We start from the raw sequence: 16,652 nt of genomic DNA, 5'->3' as shown, positions 1-16,652 counted from the left end.
GAGGTCATGAGTATAGTAATCTTATCATTCCCAGGAGAGTGCTCTGCCCTATCCATCTTACATTGTGTTTGCCCTTTCCTCTACAGTGTTCCTGAGCCATGGAGAGAATGATGGGATGTCCCATTTATGGATGAGCATTCAACAATCACTTAGTTTTAGCACTTCGAACAGTTCAGGTTTCTGTAGTTACCACTGCACACTCCAAAAAGAAGCTTCTCTGACAGCAGAACTAATCTGTAGGGATCAACATAATTATTTAGAAAGTAATTTGATGTGTGTATCTTATCCATTTAGCAAAACAACAGCTGTAGTTTCCCCACTGGGGTCTATGGCCTCCCCACATCATAGCTTTTGACTGGGTTTTCAGTAACACATGAGGATTACCCCCTATCGTGTGAGCCTCAAGTCCAGTCAGGTAGCTGGTCACCCCATAACAAGTTTGAGTCAGTAGTCAGTACAATGTGTATGTTTTTAGGTTTGTAGGGGGGGGGGGTGTTTGTTTGTTTTTCAAGGCTGGGATTCTTTGTGTAACAGCCCTGGCTATCCTGAAACTTGCATTGTAGAACAGGCTGGCCTCGAACTCAAAGAGATCCTCCTGGCTCTGCCTCCCAAGTGCTGGGATTAAAGGTGTGCACCTCCATACCCAACTGTATTTTGTTTCTTAAAGCGACTTGTCTTTTTGTAGGTTGGGTGACCTAAGTCTTCTAATATTCCTGTTCCCTCTGGTTTATCATTAGAATGCTATCATGTTTGGGAAGAAACGACACACAGATGTACAATTCTACACAGAAGTTGGAGAGATCACTACAGATTTGGGGAAACATCAACACATGCATGACCGAGATGACCTCTATGCTGAGCAGGTCTGAGAAATTCAGAATCATTACAGAATAGTGGAGTAGGGTTAACTATGAGCTAAGGGATGTATTTTATGCTCCTAAAAAGGTACCAAATAACTTCAGTATCTGCTCTGGTGATTCTGGTGTAATGACTCATGAATTAGGCATAGGTTTAAGTCACCTCTATGGTTTATGGTATGAGCCTTGAATAAGATAAAGTGTCAAAATAAGGAGAATTAAAACTGCAAAACAATTTGGAACTTTCTGTGGGTAAATACTATTAATAAATCATATGATGACTGAATAATACTCTTCCTCCACAGATGGAACGAGAAATGAGACACAAACTAAAAACAGCCTTTAAAAATTTCATTGAAAAAGTAGAGGCTCTAACCAAGGAGGAGCTGGAGTTTGAAGTACCATTTAGGGATCTTGGGTAATACACTTCTTCTTGTCTTGTGCTGAAAGTTCATGTGTCTAAGTTTTAGGGGATGGGATATTGTGTCTTTAATAGTTTAACATCACAAATACTTTTTTTTTTTTTCTATAACTGATAACCTTTGAGATAACAATTCAAAAATTGTAAGGATTTTGAGCTAGAGAGATGGCTTCAGGAGGACCTGTTGGCTTTGGCCTCTGGGCATCTGCGCTCATGCACACACCCACATGATGCAGGCACACATGTACAAGTCATTTTTAAGAAGTGGGTGCATATGTTTTTAAAATCTTAAGGGTTTCCATGGGTGATTTCTTTAGGAATTGTTTGGCTGAGGGAAGATGCTTATTTATGTCAACAGCAGTCTCCTGTGTAGTAAGTGGACTGTTTGTTTTATTAATCTTTTTCAGGTTTAATGGGGCTCCCTACAGGAGTACCTGTCTCCTTCAACCTACTAGTAGTGCACTAGTAAATGCTACAGAATGGGTGAGTATTCTTGCATCCTTTATTGTTACTTTTAATTTTCTGGTCCTTTCCTTTTCACTTTTCTTCCTACCCCAGTATTCAGAGATTAAACTCACAGTCTTTTACATGCTGAGGACATGCTGTAAAACCCACATCCTTCTTGCTTACTCTTAGTAACAGAATTGTTAGAAAGGAAAAGGAGCAGGCAGTCAGGTGCACGCCTGTAGTCCCACTACTTGGGAGGCAGAAACATGTAGCCAGCTATGGCTACATGGAGAAAAAACCCTGTCTCAAAAACCAAAGGGTGATCCTTTTAAACCTAATTATTCTGATTTTCATCTTTTGACACTTAACAGATTTAAAATTCGTTAAACAAGTGATCCTTCTAAAACCTCTATTGTGTTTTAAAAATTAGTTTCAGGATTCCCCGAATATATTCTTGAGAGAGGCACTAAAAGTTCTTAGTGTATGCTTTTATCTTTAAAAACAACAAACTTAAAAACTTTCTTTGGTGGTTTTGATTCTGCAAACATTTGAAAAGTGTTTGGAAGGAAGTTTCCATGGTAATGATGCAGCTCCTGTTTTGACAGCCACCTTTTGTGGTGACGTTGGATGAAGTGGAGCTTATCCATTTTGAGAGGGTCCAGTTTCACCTGAAGAACTTTGATATGGTGATTGTCTACAAGGATTACAGCAAGAAAGTCACAATGATCAATGCCATTCCTGTCGCCTCTCTAGACCCCATCAAGGAGTGGTTGAAGTAAGTAACCTTGCTCTCCATTTCCCATTTACACTGTATTATAAAATGCTATGTCTGTTAAACCATGGTTTGTGCTTGTAGTCCCAGGAACTTGGGTACCTGAGGCAAAAAAACTACCTGAGCATCGAAATTGAGGTTGAGCCCAAGTAGTATATAAGGATCTGGTCTCTAATTTTTTTTATTCATTCATTCATTTATTTATAAGTGTGTGTGTGTGTATCTCCTTCATTCACCTAAACTGTTGGACTTCTACTTAGATTTAATCTATACATGTATGAATTTATGTGACCATAATGAGAGAAAACATATAATAATTACTTTCTGAGACTGACTCAGTTCTCTTATATGCTGTCTACAGTTGCATTCTTTTTTGTCCGGGTACTTGTCCATTCTTATATACCTGGGTTGGTTCCATAGCCTAGCCACAATGAACAGGGCTGCAATAAGCACTAATATACAAGTACCTCTGTGATGTGCTGACTTGGAGTACAAAGGTGGATCAGATTTCCACTCTTTGTAGAAACCTCCATACTGGTTACCACAGAGATTGGATAAGTATATAAGGACCCTCTTGTCCATAGCCACACTGTTATTGGGGGGGGGGGTGTTTGTTTGTTTTCTTGGTGACTTGTATTCTGACTAAAGTAAGATGAAATAATCATTGTAGTTTTAATCTTAGTTTCACTGATGGTCAGTGAAGCTGAATGCTATATTTTCATTAACAGTTATATTTCCTCTTTTGTGAATCTGTATGTCTGTGTGTATGTGTGTGCAAGAACTCATAGAAGTCAGAAGAGGAATAGATGTTAGAAACTGAACTAAGGTCTTCTACAAGAGCAGTAAGCACTCTTCTCTGAGCCATTCCTCCAGCCTGAAATTGTTCTGCATTTATTTATTTGTTGGACGGGGCATGCAGCATCATGCCACAACTGACTCACATGTGGAGTCAGTTCTTTCCCACTACCATGTGGGTTCATCAGTCTTGTTAGCAGGTGCCCTTACCTGATGAGATCTCACCGAGATGAGATCTTGCTGCTGATCTCTTGAGACAGAGTCTCTTGAAGCCAAGGTTGGCTTCAACTCAATATGTACTACCAAGGGTATCTTGAACTTCTGATCCTGCCTCTACCTCCTGAGTGCTGAGATTGTCATTGTGTGCCCATACACAGTTTATGCATTTTTGGAGATCAAGCCTAGAGTGCATGCTAGGAAGCACTCTACCAACTGAGCTACATCGTCAGGCTCCTGTTGGCTTGTTTGATTTCTTGTTAGGTTTTGAGTTTTGTTTGTTTGTTTTTTCATTTTTATGTATGGCTGCTTTGCCTACACATATGTACACTGCTTTCATGTCTGGTACCCACAGAGGCCAAAAGATGGCATCTTATCTCTTAGAACTGGAGTTATGTTTGCAAACACCCATGTGAGTGCTGGGAATCAAACCCCGGTCCTCAGTCTTTGTCTTTATTCTAGATATTAATCCTCTCTCTGATAACTGGCAAAAGATTTTCTCACATTCTATAGCCTGTCTTCACTCAATTAACTTTGGCTTTATGGCTTTTTAATATTAAGAGGTCTCATTTCTCATTATAGATGCTTGTGAGCCACCATGTGGGTGCTGGGAATTGAACTCGTGAGCTCTGGAAGAGCAGTCAGCACTCTTAACCTCTGAGCCATCTCTCCAGCCCAAGAGGTCTCATTTCTATTTTGTTTGTTTTGTTTTTCAAGATAGTTTCTTTTTTAGCCCTAGCTGTCCTAGAACTCACTATGTAGACCAGACTGGCCTTAAACTCTTGCCTCTGCCTTCCAAGTGCTGGGATTAAAGGTGGGTGCCACCATTGCCCAGCTTTTCCTCCTTATTACCCTAGTGTGTTTTCTTATCTGTGACTTCAAGGATGCTTATTTTCTCTTCAGTTTGAAGGATTCCTTCTGATATCTGATTTCAGTTTGGTTTTGTTCAGTGTTTCTCCCTGTATGGAATTCTTCTTTCATAGCATATAATCTTTTTAACTTTATTTTATGTGCATTGGTGTGACAGTATCAGATCGCCTGGAACAGGGGGTACAGACAGTTGTGAGCAGCCACATGGGTTCTGGCAATTGAACCCAGGTCCTCTGGAAGAACAGCCTGGGCCAACTCTCTGGGTCAATTTTCATAGGTTACATTCTCTTATTAACTTCAGCAATAGTTTTCTCTTGGAATTTGTTTAAGAGTTTGAATAGTCTTCTGGGTTCTTTTTTGATGATTTTGGGAGCAATGATGTCACCCTGTAGATAGATGTATGGATGGATAGATAGACGTGCACACACATGCCTGTCTGGTCATGATTGTATTTGATTCTTTTTTTCTTTCCCTGACTACCCTTATTGTTTCAGGGTGCAGTCTTGTTTTCCCCAGCTGGTAGCCAGGTCACAAGGCACAACCCTCCAGTCTTACCTTGCTATTAAAATACTGTCTGCAAAATTAATCACTATCAAAGGGTAATCTATAATGAAAGTACAGGAATGGCCAGATAAGAAAATAATTATGCTTTTACGTGCCAAACACTAGGAAGTAAAGGGTTGCTTATAGTGCTATATGTACCTAATACATTAGCGACTTTGGGTGTGAATGGAAAGATGGAAAACAATCTCAGTAATACTAATGACTAGTACTGTGTTCACAGAAATAGAAGAGGGTAGTGTATTTAGCAAGTGGAACAGGTGGAGGGTCAGGAAGGCTGAAGTCATACAATCAAATGACATAAACCATTCCCAGCTCTTGGGTGCTGAAATACAGATTCCTAAAACCTGGCCAGCATAGGACAACCAAAAAAAAAAAAAAAAAAAGGAACTTTGGGGGTGGAGAAAGTTATTGGTATAGAGTATGAAATCCACTGTTTCTTGATTGAGTTGCCCATTAGAACTGAGGCAGATTTGAAACAAAACCTTGTTAGTTTTCAGCTTCCAAAGAACTGGACTCTTGCTTTCTTCCGTTTGGCTTTCTAGTTCAATGTGGAAAGGACTGTGCTCCATTCTTACTACTAAGAGAAAAGGAGGGTCTGTAGAAACGTTTCAGTAGATATATATGAGTTCTGTCAGAGGACCCAGGTTAATTATTAAACTTATATAAAATACAATGTATATAATTGAACTTAAAATTATCCTTCAGTTTCTTAGTGTTTGGAGTAGAAACTTTTAGAAAATGTAGAAATTATTAAATTTATGAGCTTTTGCAGAGGACCCAGGTGAATTAAGATTTAGAAAGTAGACATTTTAGTATAGGTAACATTGTGTGAAGCAGATTCTGTTAATAGATCTCAGACAGGACATTTGCTAATGATTTGTTTTTATGAGTATGAGTGTTTTTCCTGCATGTGTATATATACATCACATGTGTGCCTGGTGCCACAGAATTTAAAAGAGAGGAATCTGATCCCCTGGAACTGGGGTTGTAGGCAGTGGGAGCCACCAAGTGAGTGATGGTAACTGAACCTGGGTCAACCTCAGAATTGGTTGTAAGTTAAGTTGGCATCGGTGAGGGGTAGGGGAGCTTGGGTGAGTCACACAAAGACAAATGAGGAACAGAATCATTGGTGCTGAAGAGGAGAAAGGATGAACTCAGAATTGTTTAAGGAACAAAGCTTATATGGGTTGAAATGCTTTCTGCCATGGGTATCAGTGCTCTGGAAATTCAAATACCAGCCATTTGGGGCATACCCAGGAAAGCTAATAGTGATGATTTATATTGACAGAAAATACAATTTGATTTTGGTTTTGTAATGTCATTTTAGTTCTTGTGACCTAAAATACACAGAAGGAGTACAGTCCCTCAACTGGACTAAAATTATGAAGACCATTGTTGATGACCCCGAGGGCTTCTTTGAACAAGGTGGCTGGTCTTTCCTGGAACCTGAGGGTGAGGTGCGTGAGTGTGGGGTTTCTTTTTATTTTGGTATGTAGTGTTGCCTAATGCTTTAGGCACTTAAGAAAATGACACCTATAAGTAGCACATAGGGACCCAACCTGCAGGAAAAAAATCTAAAAGCACGACTTGGTATTATTGCTTCTTTTGCAGGTAAATGATGATTTTATTAGATATTGATAGTCACTGCCCACATTTCTTTCAATTTATAAAATTATTCCTCACAGAGTTTCTTTGAAGGAGATAGGATTGAGGCTTGTTACAAAAAGTACTTTTAAAAATAGTCCTCTGGAGGCTAGAGAGGTAACTCAGCAGCAGTTAAGAACACTGCCTACTCCTTCAGAGGACCCAAGTTCAATACCCATCACCCTCATGGCAACCCACAACCATCCAACCCCATTGCAGGGGATTCAAAGCCTTCTATCTCCCACAAAACTGTCACACCCGGTTCATAGACATACATGTAGGCAAATTTGTACACATAAAATATTTTAAAAATTAATCTTTAAGAATAAATAATAGTCACCAGGTGTAATGATGCACTCCTTTAATTTCTGCACTCAGAAGGCAGAGGCAAGCAGATCTGTGAGTTCAAGACCAGTCTAGTCTATATAGCGAGTGCCAGGTAAGGACTGCACAGTGAGACCTTGTCTCACAAAAAAATTTTTAATTTAAAACTTATTTTAAATAGAGCTCCTGCCTTGCCATAATGCATTAATACAAAGTGTGTTTCCCTCATTAATTCCCACACACAAAAACAGATGAATTGACTGTTTGAGAATCTAATAAATGTACCTTAATGAATAATTTTAAGACAAGTCCTTTATCTCTTGGTCATTCAGCTTTCTTATTTTTGATTTTTATATATGAAATGATAGTGAACAAAGTACATTGAATTAATTTTTTTAATAAGGTGAATATGAGAAAATGAGTGTATGGGTCTTCTGCTTTCCATACTTCACCAGGGAAGTGATGCTGAGGATGGAGACTCTGAGTCTGAGATTGAAGATGAGACTTTTAATCCTTCTGAGGATGACTATGAAGAGGAAGAAGAGGATAGTGATGAAGATTATTCATCAGAAGCAGAAGAATCAGGTTAGAGGGTATTTGCTGGGCTACAAAAATGACTCATTGTGTGTAACAGCACTTGCTGTTACAGTCTCTGAGCTCAGATCCCTTGCATGCACATAAAAAGCCAGCCAAGCTCTCTTGTAGTAGCACTAGGAATAACAGGGTCAGGGATGTAGGGGGTGGACACAGACTAGAGGACCATGGGGACTTGTAGGGCACCAGCCTGGCCAAAAAATCCCAGGAGCTCCGGGCTTATTGAGAGACCCTGTAGGAAGGAAATAAGGTAAACATCCTCCTGGGCTGCACATGCACAGGCCAGTGCACCCACACACATAACAAATTTTAAAGGAGAAAACACTTAACCATGGCTTCCTCGTCTGATATCATTCCTAAAGAATGCTTTTAAAAAGGAAAATGTTGTACATTATGTTGTGTTGCTGCATGATCAATGTGCAATCATTATTGTTGCAGACTATTCCAAGGAGTCTCTGGGCAGTGAAGAAGAAAGCGGGAAAGACTGGGATGAGCTAGAAGAAGAAGCCCGAAAAGGTTCTTTTAAGATTTGTTGTTTGGGGTCACTTATTTATTCATTTAATTTATGTGCAAATTCAGTTAACACTATTCTTTGTTTTGAAGTGTTAATGTTAGGAGGCAATGAGATTTGGAAAAGAATACTATAAAGTTGTTTCAGCAGGAAATTGGGGAGATGGCTCAGTTGGTAAAGTGATTGCCATTCAAGCTTAAGAACCTGAGTTTGGCTAGGCCATGGTAACACGTGCCTTTATTCCCAGCACTCAGGAGGCAGAGGTGTGAGTTCAAGGCCAGCTTGGTCTACAGAGTGAGTTCCAGGACAGGCTCTAAAGCTGCACAGAAAAACCCAAAATCAGAAAAAAAAAAAGGAACCTGACTTTGCTCCCTAGAGCTCTTACATAAAAACTGAGCACAACAGTGTATGCCAGTAATCCGGTGCTGGGGCAGCAAAAATATGAGGGTCCTTGGGGATTATTGACTGGCCCGTCTACCCCATTAGTTGGACTCCAAGTTCAGTCCCAGAAATTGTCCTATAAGATAGAGAGCAATTGAGGAAGACTGCTAATTTCAACTTTTGCCCTAGGTGCTCCCCCAAACACACAGACACAGAAAATACATACATGCATGCATGCGTGAATGAAAACAAAATCTAAGACATAGGTAGAATTTGACCAGAGGAGACATAAGATGTATAATTTGCCCATAGGCTCCAGGTGAGCTTGATTCCATCTCTTCAAGTTTTTCAGGATGTACAGAAGTGTGATTTCCTCATAGTGAGAGAGTTACAACTAGGAATATTGTCTAGTTGGTGTTGGTGTCATTACTCTAAACTCAAGCCCCAAATAAAAGTTAAAAATTAAAATGAATATGTTTGCTGCTGTTCCTAGCATTGTGGGAAGTGCTTTGGGCAGGTACCCTTTTAATTCTCCTTGAAAATGGGCTCAGGCTCCAAAAGATTAAGCAGTTGTCTAAGTCACATAACTAGTAACTGACTAAATAAAAATTAACATTCAAGTTGAATTGCTGGCTCATGCTGTCCACTAATAGTAGGAATTTTAAGCTAATGAATCACTCTGTCTTCTGCTTAGCGGACCGTGAAAGCCGTTATGAGGAAGAAGAAGAACAGAGTCGAAGTATGAGCCGGAAGAGGAAGGCATCTGTACATAGTTCAGGCCGTGGTGGCTCAAACCGTGGTTCCAGACACAGCTCTGCACCCCCCAAGAAAAAGAGAAAGTAATATGAACTGTGGTCCTCTGCTCTATTCTCTCTGCAGTCAACTCCTAAAAATCCGACATGACATAGAAACTGTTTTTCCTTTTGGTTTCTTTGAAGTTTTGCCATTTGTGTTTATGGGTTTAGGGGCCATTTGTGCGGACCAAGCTACTCGGGGAATTCCAGGCCCACCAGGACATGTGCCAGTGGCCCCGTTCAAATGGCTGGCAAGAGAGGTGATGTTGAAGGGCAGGAGGCACCTCCCACTCTTGATACTGTTTGTTTTCTTCTGACAACCTATCTTTGGTATTTCAAAGCTGAATTACCAAGACAGTGGTAAAAGTTGACCATTAACTATTTCTACTATGATTCTTTTTTTCTCTGCATTTTTATTTTTCATGGCTTTTTGAGACAGTCTCCATAAACCAGGCTGGCCTCAAACTTGTAATCCTCTTCTTCTGCCTCCCAAGTGCTGAGATTACAGGCCTGAGCCACCATACTTAGCAGGAGCATGGTTCTGGCCCCACAGGTTCAGCCCTCCTTTCGTCCCTTTAAGTTCCAGATCTGAAGTTCTCAAGAAAGGTCCATGGGCTCTGCTAAGGATTGATATCACAGCTGAGCTAAAGGCAGGGTGGGCTGATGGCTGGTCATAAGTTTTCCTGTTTTTTTGTTTTGTTTTGTTTTGTTTTGTTTTTTGCCTCATGCACATTTTGAGGCATTTCTGCTCCCTTGGAAGACATAAGCACTGGCACTCCATGGCTGGGTTTCTTCTCCTTTCAAGTGGTACAATGCTAGAAGGCAGAATTTCCACTGTTTCTTCTGATACATCTAAAGAAGAAAGGTCATGCCTCATACTGCAGATGAAATCTAGAGAGAGGCTCAAGGGAATCAAAACACATCTGAAAGAGTAAGTCATGTCTTGACGAGAAGAGAAACGGGAAGGAGGCCATACCCACAAGGCTGGACTCTGCTTCTCCTGCCTTTACTTTGTCTACAGCATCCTGGGTTGGTCACTTCTGATGATCAGCTTTGAAGCCCTGGGGGACTTTATCTTGCTGTCCTCCCTGCAGGCTCTCTGCATCCACCTGTCCCACTTCGCCACCTCTGCTGTGACTTTAGGAGAAGGGGCTTCTCAGATTTTATGTTTGTTTGTTTTCTCTCCTTAGCTGTAGGACTTGATATTTTGAATTTTGGAAGAACTAAAAGATAAATAAACTGGGATTTTTTTGTTTTGTTTTGTTTTTTGTAAATTTGTCTTTTATGACCATTTCTTTGCAGTTTCTAAAATTGTCTTCCCTACTAAAGTGTCAGCATGTTAGAACAAAATGCCTTTATCTGCCTAGTACCACAAAAGTTCATTGGTGGTTGTAAGCCTCACCATTAGTTTGAGAAACAGAGCAGATAGCACAGGACACCAGATTTATGGCATAGCATGTTACTTTATAAGAGACTCTCACTGTGATTCCCTCAAATCTTAGAGTGGAGTAGTTCTTTCATGAAAACAAATCTTCAGTCATCTCCTTGTAAATGCTATGGAGGGCAGCAGCTGCTCGAAGGGAAACCTTCAGCCTTCCAATTTGGATGGCCTGGTCTCCAGGGCTGACAACTGTGGAGAAGGATAGAGCTGTTAGGTACCAGCAATGTTTGGTTTACACACTTTAGTTTTGTTTGTTTGTTTGAGACAGATTCTCACTCTAGCCCTGGCTGACCTATAACTCCCTGTATAGTCCAGGCTGGCCTCAAACAGAGTCAGCCTTTGCTCCTTAGTTCTGGAATTAAAGGCCTATACCATCCATCACAGCCATCCATTTATACACTTTTAATGGCTAGTATTTGTCATGTTGGAGTTATTTCCTCATTCATAAGAAAGTGAAACCATTATAGTGTGGTTTAAATCCATGAGGAAAAGGTTAAGGTGCTTTGGAGACAAGACAAAAGCTAGAACAGAGAAAAAGGGGGTTTTAGGACTGGCCAGATGGCTCAGTGGGTAAAGACACTTGCTGACAAACCTGACAAGCTGAGTTCAATCCCAGAACCCACATAGTGGAAGGCAAGAAACTGACTCCTACAGGTTGTTCCCTGACTTGAACACATGTGTATACATACATACATAATGAATATAAAAAAATAAAAGTAGACCAACTTTTTTCTCCACTTCCGAGGATTGAGTCTAGACAAGCATAGAATGAAATACATATGGCTGTGGGGGGAAGACTTAAAAACATTTGTCCATCAACCTCACAGATAACCTCACAGGTTAACAAAAGCTACACATAAGTAGATTTTCTCTACAAATAAATGGAACTAAGAAGTAGAAAATGTTATTACTCACTCTCTAGTTCTTGCTCTAGGATATCTCTTCCAGATTGAAATATCTGCCACAGTTCAAGGTACGCATACCCTACATCTTGACATTCTTTCTTTTCTTCATCCAGAGGATCACTTACCACTGTAAACTTTAAACTGAAACAAATAAAAAATCAATCCATTTAAAATTGTGAACATATGCTGGGCAATGGTGGCATATGCCTTTAATCCTAGCACTCAGGAGGCAAAGGCAGGCAAATCTCTGAGTTTGAGACCAGCCTGGTCTACAAAGTGAGTTCCAGAACAGCTGGGGCTACACAGAGAAACCCTGTGTAGTAATTATGGAGTCTGACGAGGTGGCTGAGATAATAAGAAAGAGCATTGGTTACTCTTCAAGAGCACCCAGGTTTGACTCTCAGCATCACCTGGTAGCTAATCGTGTTTTCCCTGAATCTGAATCCTATCCCCTGCCTCCATTTTCTAAGGAGCCAAAAGTCAGGAATCTGTGGGAAGGGTTCAGCACCCATAGAAGTCAGGACAACTTTTGTGAGTTGGTTCTCTGCTTCCCCGTGTGTATCCTGCGGACTGAACTCAAGTCGTCAGATTTGGAAGCAAGCGCTTTTACCCATTAGTCTGCTTCAGCCTTGAGATGACCTCGTGGAGCCCCAGACTGGTCTGCAACTCACTACATAGCTAAGACTGGCTTCCTGCCTCCACCTTCCACGTGCTATGATTGCAAGAGTGTGCCACCCTGGTGCCTCTTTTTATTAAACTTTGAAAAGCAAATGTTGCCCACTATGATGAGACAGCAGTGTGAAAGAGGTCCCCAGGCCCACAGACAGCCTGGATACTGGCATCACAGGCTAGGTGCTGTGGGTAATGGGTCACTCTGAAAAGAGCATTCAGGCAACACTGCAGAGACCACAGAGCTCAAAAGTAGGAGTGGAGTTGGGATACAAAAACCACCTCTGACAGACAGGGTGCTGTTTGCCACACCACACTGGTAAAACCACCAAGGGCAGAGCCAACTGGGACCCAACAAGAAGCAGAAGAGGATTACCTCTGGAAGAGAATAAAGGAAAGCAACATTTTTAAGAAGCCAAAGGAAGAAGTAGACGTGCAGACTGAACACCTACACATGTAAGAAAAAGTTTCAGAAAATTCTATGTTTATCTGTGCATCACATGTGTGGTGCCTTCCAGAGGCCAGAAGAGGGCTTTAGATGGCCTGGGATGAAGTTATAGATGATGTGAACTGTTGTGTGAATACTAGGAATCAAACCTGGGTCCTCTGAAAGGGCAACCAGTGCTCTTAACTGCTGAGCATCACTCCAGCCCCACACATACAATTTTAAATTATCTTTTACAATACAAATATAACTGTCCTTTGTAATACAGAAGCTTCTCAGTTTCAGGAGGCCCCATTTTTTTATTGTCGATCTCAGTGTCTGTGCTACTAATGTTATGTTCAGGGAGCAGTCTCCTGTACCAATTCCTTCAAGTTCAAGGGTACCTCCCTCTTTTTCTTGGGTCATTTTTTTTTTTTAATGTATACAGTGTTGTTTCTCCATGTATACCTACAGGCAAGAAGAGGGCACCAGATCTTACTAGGGATGGTTGTGAACCATCATGTGGTTGCTGGGAATTGAACTCGGGACCTCTGGAAGAGCAGTCAGTGCTTTTAACCTCTGAGCCATCCATCTCTCCAGCCCCCACTTTCTCTTCTAAGAAGTTCAATGTGGCTGGATTTATGTTGAGGTCTTTGATCCATTTGGATTTAAGTTTTGTGCATGGCAATAGATATGGATCTATGTGCAATGTTATACATGTCAACATCCAGTTATGGCAGCACAATTTCTTGAAGATGCTTTCTTTTTTCAATTGTATAATTTTAGATTCTTTGTCAAAAATCAGGTGTTCATAGGTGTGTGGGCTAATATCAGGTTCTTCAATTCGATTCTATTGGTCTACCTGTCTGTTTTTGTGCCAATACCAAGCTGTTTTCATTACTATAACTCTATAGTAGAGCTTGAAGTCAGAGATGGGGAAGTTCCTTTATTGTACAGGGTTGTTTTGGCTATCCTGGATCCTTTGTTTTTTCCATATAAAATTGAGTATTGTTCTTTCAAGGTCTGTGAAGACTTGTGCTAGGATTTTGATGGGGATTGCCCTGAATCTATAGATTGCTTTTAGTTAAGATTGCCATTTTTACTATGTTGATCCTACCTATCCAGAGAAGCTTCTGTAAGGCAAAGGACACAGTCAACAAGACAAAACAGCAGCCCACAGAATGGGAATAGATCTTCAACAACCCCACATCTGACAGAGGGCTGATCTCCAAAATATACAAAGAACTCAGAAGCTAGTCACCAAAACACCAAATAATCCAATTTAAAAAATGGGGCACAGACCTAAATAGAGAATTTTCAATAGAAGAATCTCAAATAGCCAAAAGGCACTTAAATTGTTCAACATCCTTAGCCATCAGGGAAATGCAAATCAAAACAACTCTAAGATACCATCTTAGACCTGTCAGGATGGCTAAAATCAAAAATACCAATGACAGTTTATACTGGAGAGGATATAGAGAAAGGGGAACACTCCTCCACTGCTGGTGGGAGTGCAAACTTGTACAGCCATTTTGGAAATCAATATGGCAGTTCCTCAGGAAAATGGGAATCAGTCTGCCACACAATCCAACAATTTCACTCTTAGGCATATACCCAAAGAAAGTGCATCTGTACAACTATTTTCATAGCAGCATCATTTGTAATAGCCAGAACCTGGAAGCAACCTAGATGCCCCTCAGCTGAAGAATGGATGAAGAAAATGTGGTACATTTACACATGGAGAAAAACAAAACAAATCTTGGTTTGCAGGCAAATGGATGGAAATATAAGAAATCATCCTGAGTGAGGTAACCCAGGCACAGAAAAAATATGGTTTGTACTCACTCATATTTGGATTTTAGACATAGAACAAAGGATTACCAGACTACAATCCACAATCCCAGAGAAGCTAGGAAACAAGACCTTAACAGAGACATACAAGCCTTCCCCCCCCCCAAGGAGGAGGAGGGGGGATGGAAAGAGGGAATTAGGAAATCGAGTTGGGGGAAGAACAGACAAGGAGAGAATGAAAAGAGATACCTTAATAGAGGGAACCATTTATGGGCTAGGGAAATCTCCAGGCATCCACAAGGATAATCCCAACTAAGAATATAAGCAATAGTGGAGAAGCTACCTTAAATGCCCTTCACTGATAATGAGATTGATGACTAACTTATATGCCATCCTAGAGCCTTCATCCAATAGCTGATGGAACCAGAAGCAGAGATTCACAGCTAAGCACTGAGCCGAACTCCTGGAATCCAGTTGTAGAGGAGGAGTGATGAGCAAAGGGGTCAAGACCATGCTGGGGAAACCCACAGAAACAGCTGACCTGGGCAAGTGGGAGCTCACAGACCCCAGACTGACAGCTGGGGAACCAGCATAAGACTGCCAGGCCCCCCTGAATATGGGTGTCAGTTGTGGGGCCTGGGCAGCCTAGGGGGCCTCTGGTAGTGGATCAGTATTTATCCCTAGTACACAAATGGACTTTGGGAGCACATTCCCTATGGAGGGATACTCTCAGCCAGATACATGGGGGAGGGCCTAGACCCTGCCCCAAATGATGTGACATACTTTGATGATCCCCCATGGGAGGCCTCAACCTCCCTGAGGAGTGGATAGGGGTTGGTGGAAGGCATTAGAGGATGGGAGAGAGCGGGAAATGGGATTGGTATGTAAAATAAGATTGTTTTCAATTTTAATAAAAATTAATTTTAAAAAATAAAAGTATAAACCTGGCGGTGGTAGTTCACACCTTTAATCCCAGCACACAAGAGTAAGAGTCTAAAAGGTAGCCTCGTCTACAAAACAAGATCCAGGACAGCAAGGCCTGTTAAACAGAGAAACCCTGTCTTGAAAAACAAATATATATAATATATATATATATATATATATATATATATATATATATATATAGTGTGTGTGTGTGTGTGTGTGTGTATTACAATGGCACAGAATTGGTGTGCCAGCAGTACTTCTGTATATGTGAGAAGTTAGCTAAATGACTTAAGAATATCCAAATACTCTGTCTGCCCCATGTAGGACACTATCAAAACACTATCATGATTCATATCATGACTGTCACCTACATACAGTCCCTGCCACAGGTGAAATATGAACTAAACCTAAACTGAATGGGCACTCAGATACTCCAGTAGATTAGAGATTCATCAAGAGAAAATGAAGATATTAAAATATTAGCATAAGCACAAAAGTCAAACTTCGTAACTCCTATCTGAATATCTGCACTGTCATTATGAAAGGGCTTACCGTCCCTCATCAGGATCTTGAGCTTGCAGCATGGCAAATAGAAACTGCCTTCTGCCTTGTTGTTCCACTGGGTCCAGGTCTATCACTATGAAAGGTAAAAGAAAAGCAAAGAATACAGGGATGAGGCTGTATGTAGCTCTATGGTACAGTGTTTGCCTACTATACAAGAGGTCCTAGATTCAATCCTCAGTATTGCTAGGGAGGGACGGGGAGAGGCTACTGTTATTATTTGCATGCTTCAGTGAATCAAAGCAAACACAGGCAAAGGAGACCTACAGGTTGGCTCCCTGTTTCATATGGTTTTATTACAAATAACTAAGATTGAGCTGATGGTAGTGGCACATGCGTCTTTAGTCTCAGCATTTGTGAGGCAGAGGCAGGCCAGTTTCTGAAATCGAGGCCAGACTGGTGTTTACATAGTGAGTTTCAGTACAGCCAAAGCTACAAAGTAAGACCCTGCCTCAGGCAGAGGTAGGTGGATCTCTTGAGTTCAAGACCATCCTGATGTACAAAACAAGTTTTCACAGAGAAACCCTGTCTGGAAAAAACAAAAAAAGTGGGAGTGGGAGAGATGGCTCAGAGGTGAAAAGCATTGAGGCTCCAGGTTCAATTCCCAGCACCCACATGGTGGCTAACTACTATTTATAACTCTATTTCCAAGGGGATACAGCACCCTCTTCTGACCTCTGCAAGCACTGCGTGTCTGTGATGAACAGACATACATGTGGGAAGAATGCCCAGACGTGAAATAAA

The 16,652-nt window shown here is 41.0% G+C and overlaps 2 protein-coding genes across 2 annotated transcripts in view; one reads left to right on the top strand and one right to left on the bottom strand.

Moving 5' to 3' along the window:
* The window catches only part of Supt16h (SPT16 homolog, facilitates chromatin remodeling subunit), a 31,799-nt gene extending 21,353 nt beyond the window's left edge, over window positions 1-10,446 (top strand). Inside the window, exons 19-26 of the mRNA XM_051176826.1 lie at window positions 738-863; window positions 1,163-1,275; window positions 1,686-1,761; window positions 2,331-2,500; window positions 6,270-6,399; window positions 7,366-7,495; window positions 7,943-8,020; window positions 9,091-10,446. Coding sequence (XP_051032783.1) covers window positions 738-863; window positions 1,163-1,275; window positions 1,686-1,761; window positions 2,331-2,500; window positions 6,270-6,399; window positions 7,366-7,495; window positions 7,943-8,020; window positions 9,091-9,239 — 972 coding nt within the window. The 3' untranslated portion in view covers window positions 9,240-10,446. The remainder of the gene's footprint in view (window positions 1-737; window positions 864-1,162; window positions 1,276-1,685; window positions 1,762-2,330; window positions 2,501-6,269; window positions 6,400-7,365; window positions 7,496-7,942; window positions 8,021-9,090) is intronic.
* Window positions 10,447-10,633: 187 nt separating this feature from the next.
* Rpgrip1 (RPGR interacting protein 1) overlaps window positions 10,634-16,652 on the bottom strand; it is a 51,160-nt gene continuing 45,141 nt past the window's right edge. Inside the window, exons 23-25 of the mRNA XM_051176829.1 lie at window positions 15,900-15,984; window positions 11,547-11,677; window positions 10,634-10,820 (exon numbers count right to left, since the gene is read on the bottom strand). Coding sequence (XP_051032786.1) covers window positions 10,708-10,820; window positions 11,547-11,677; window positions 15,900-15,984 — 329 coding nt within the window. The 3' untranslated portion in view covers window positions 10,634-10,707. The remainder of the gene's footprint in view (window positions 10,821-11,546; window positions 11,678-15,899; window positions 15,985-16,652) is intronic.

This window comes from Phodopus roborovskii, unplaced genomic scaffold, assembly GCF_943737965.1.
Source record: "Phodopus roborovskii unplaced genomic scaffold, PHOROB, whole genome shotgun sequence".
Classification (NCBI taxonomy): Eukaryota; Metazoa; Chordata; class Mammalia; order Rodentia; family Cricetidae; genus Phodopus; species Phodopus roborovskii.
Note: the sequence above shows the minus strand (reverse complement) of the source record. Positions and strands in the feature narration are given on the sequence as shown.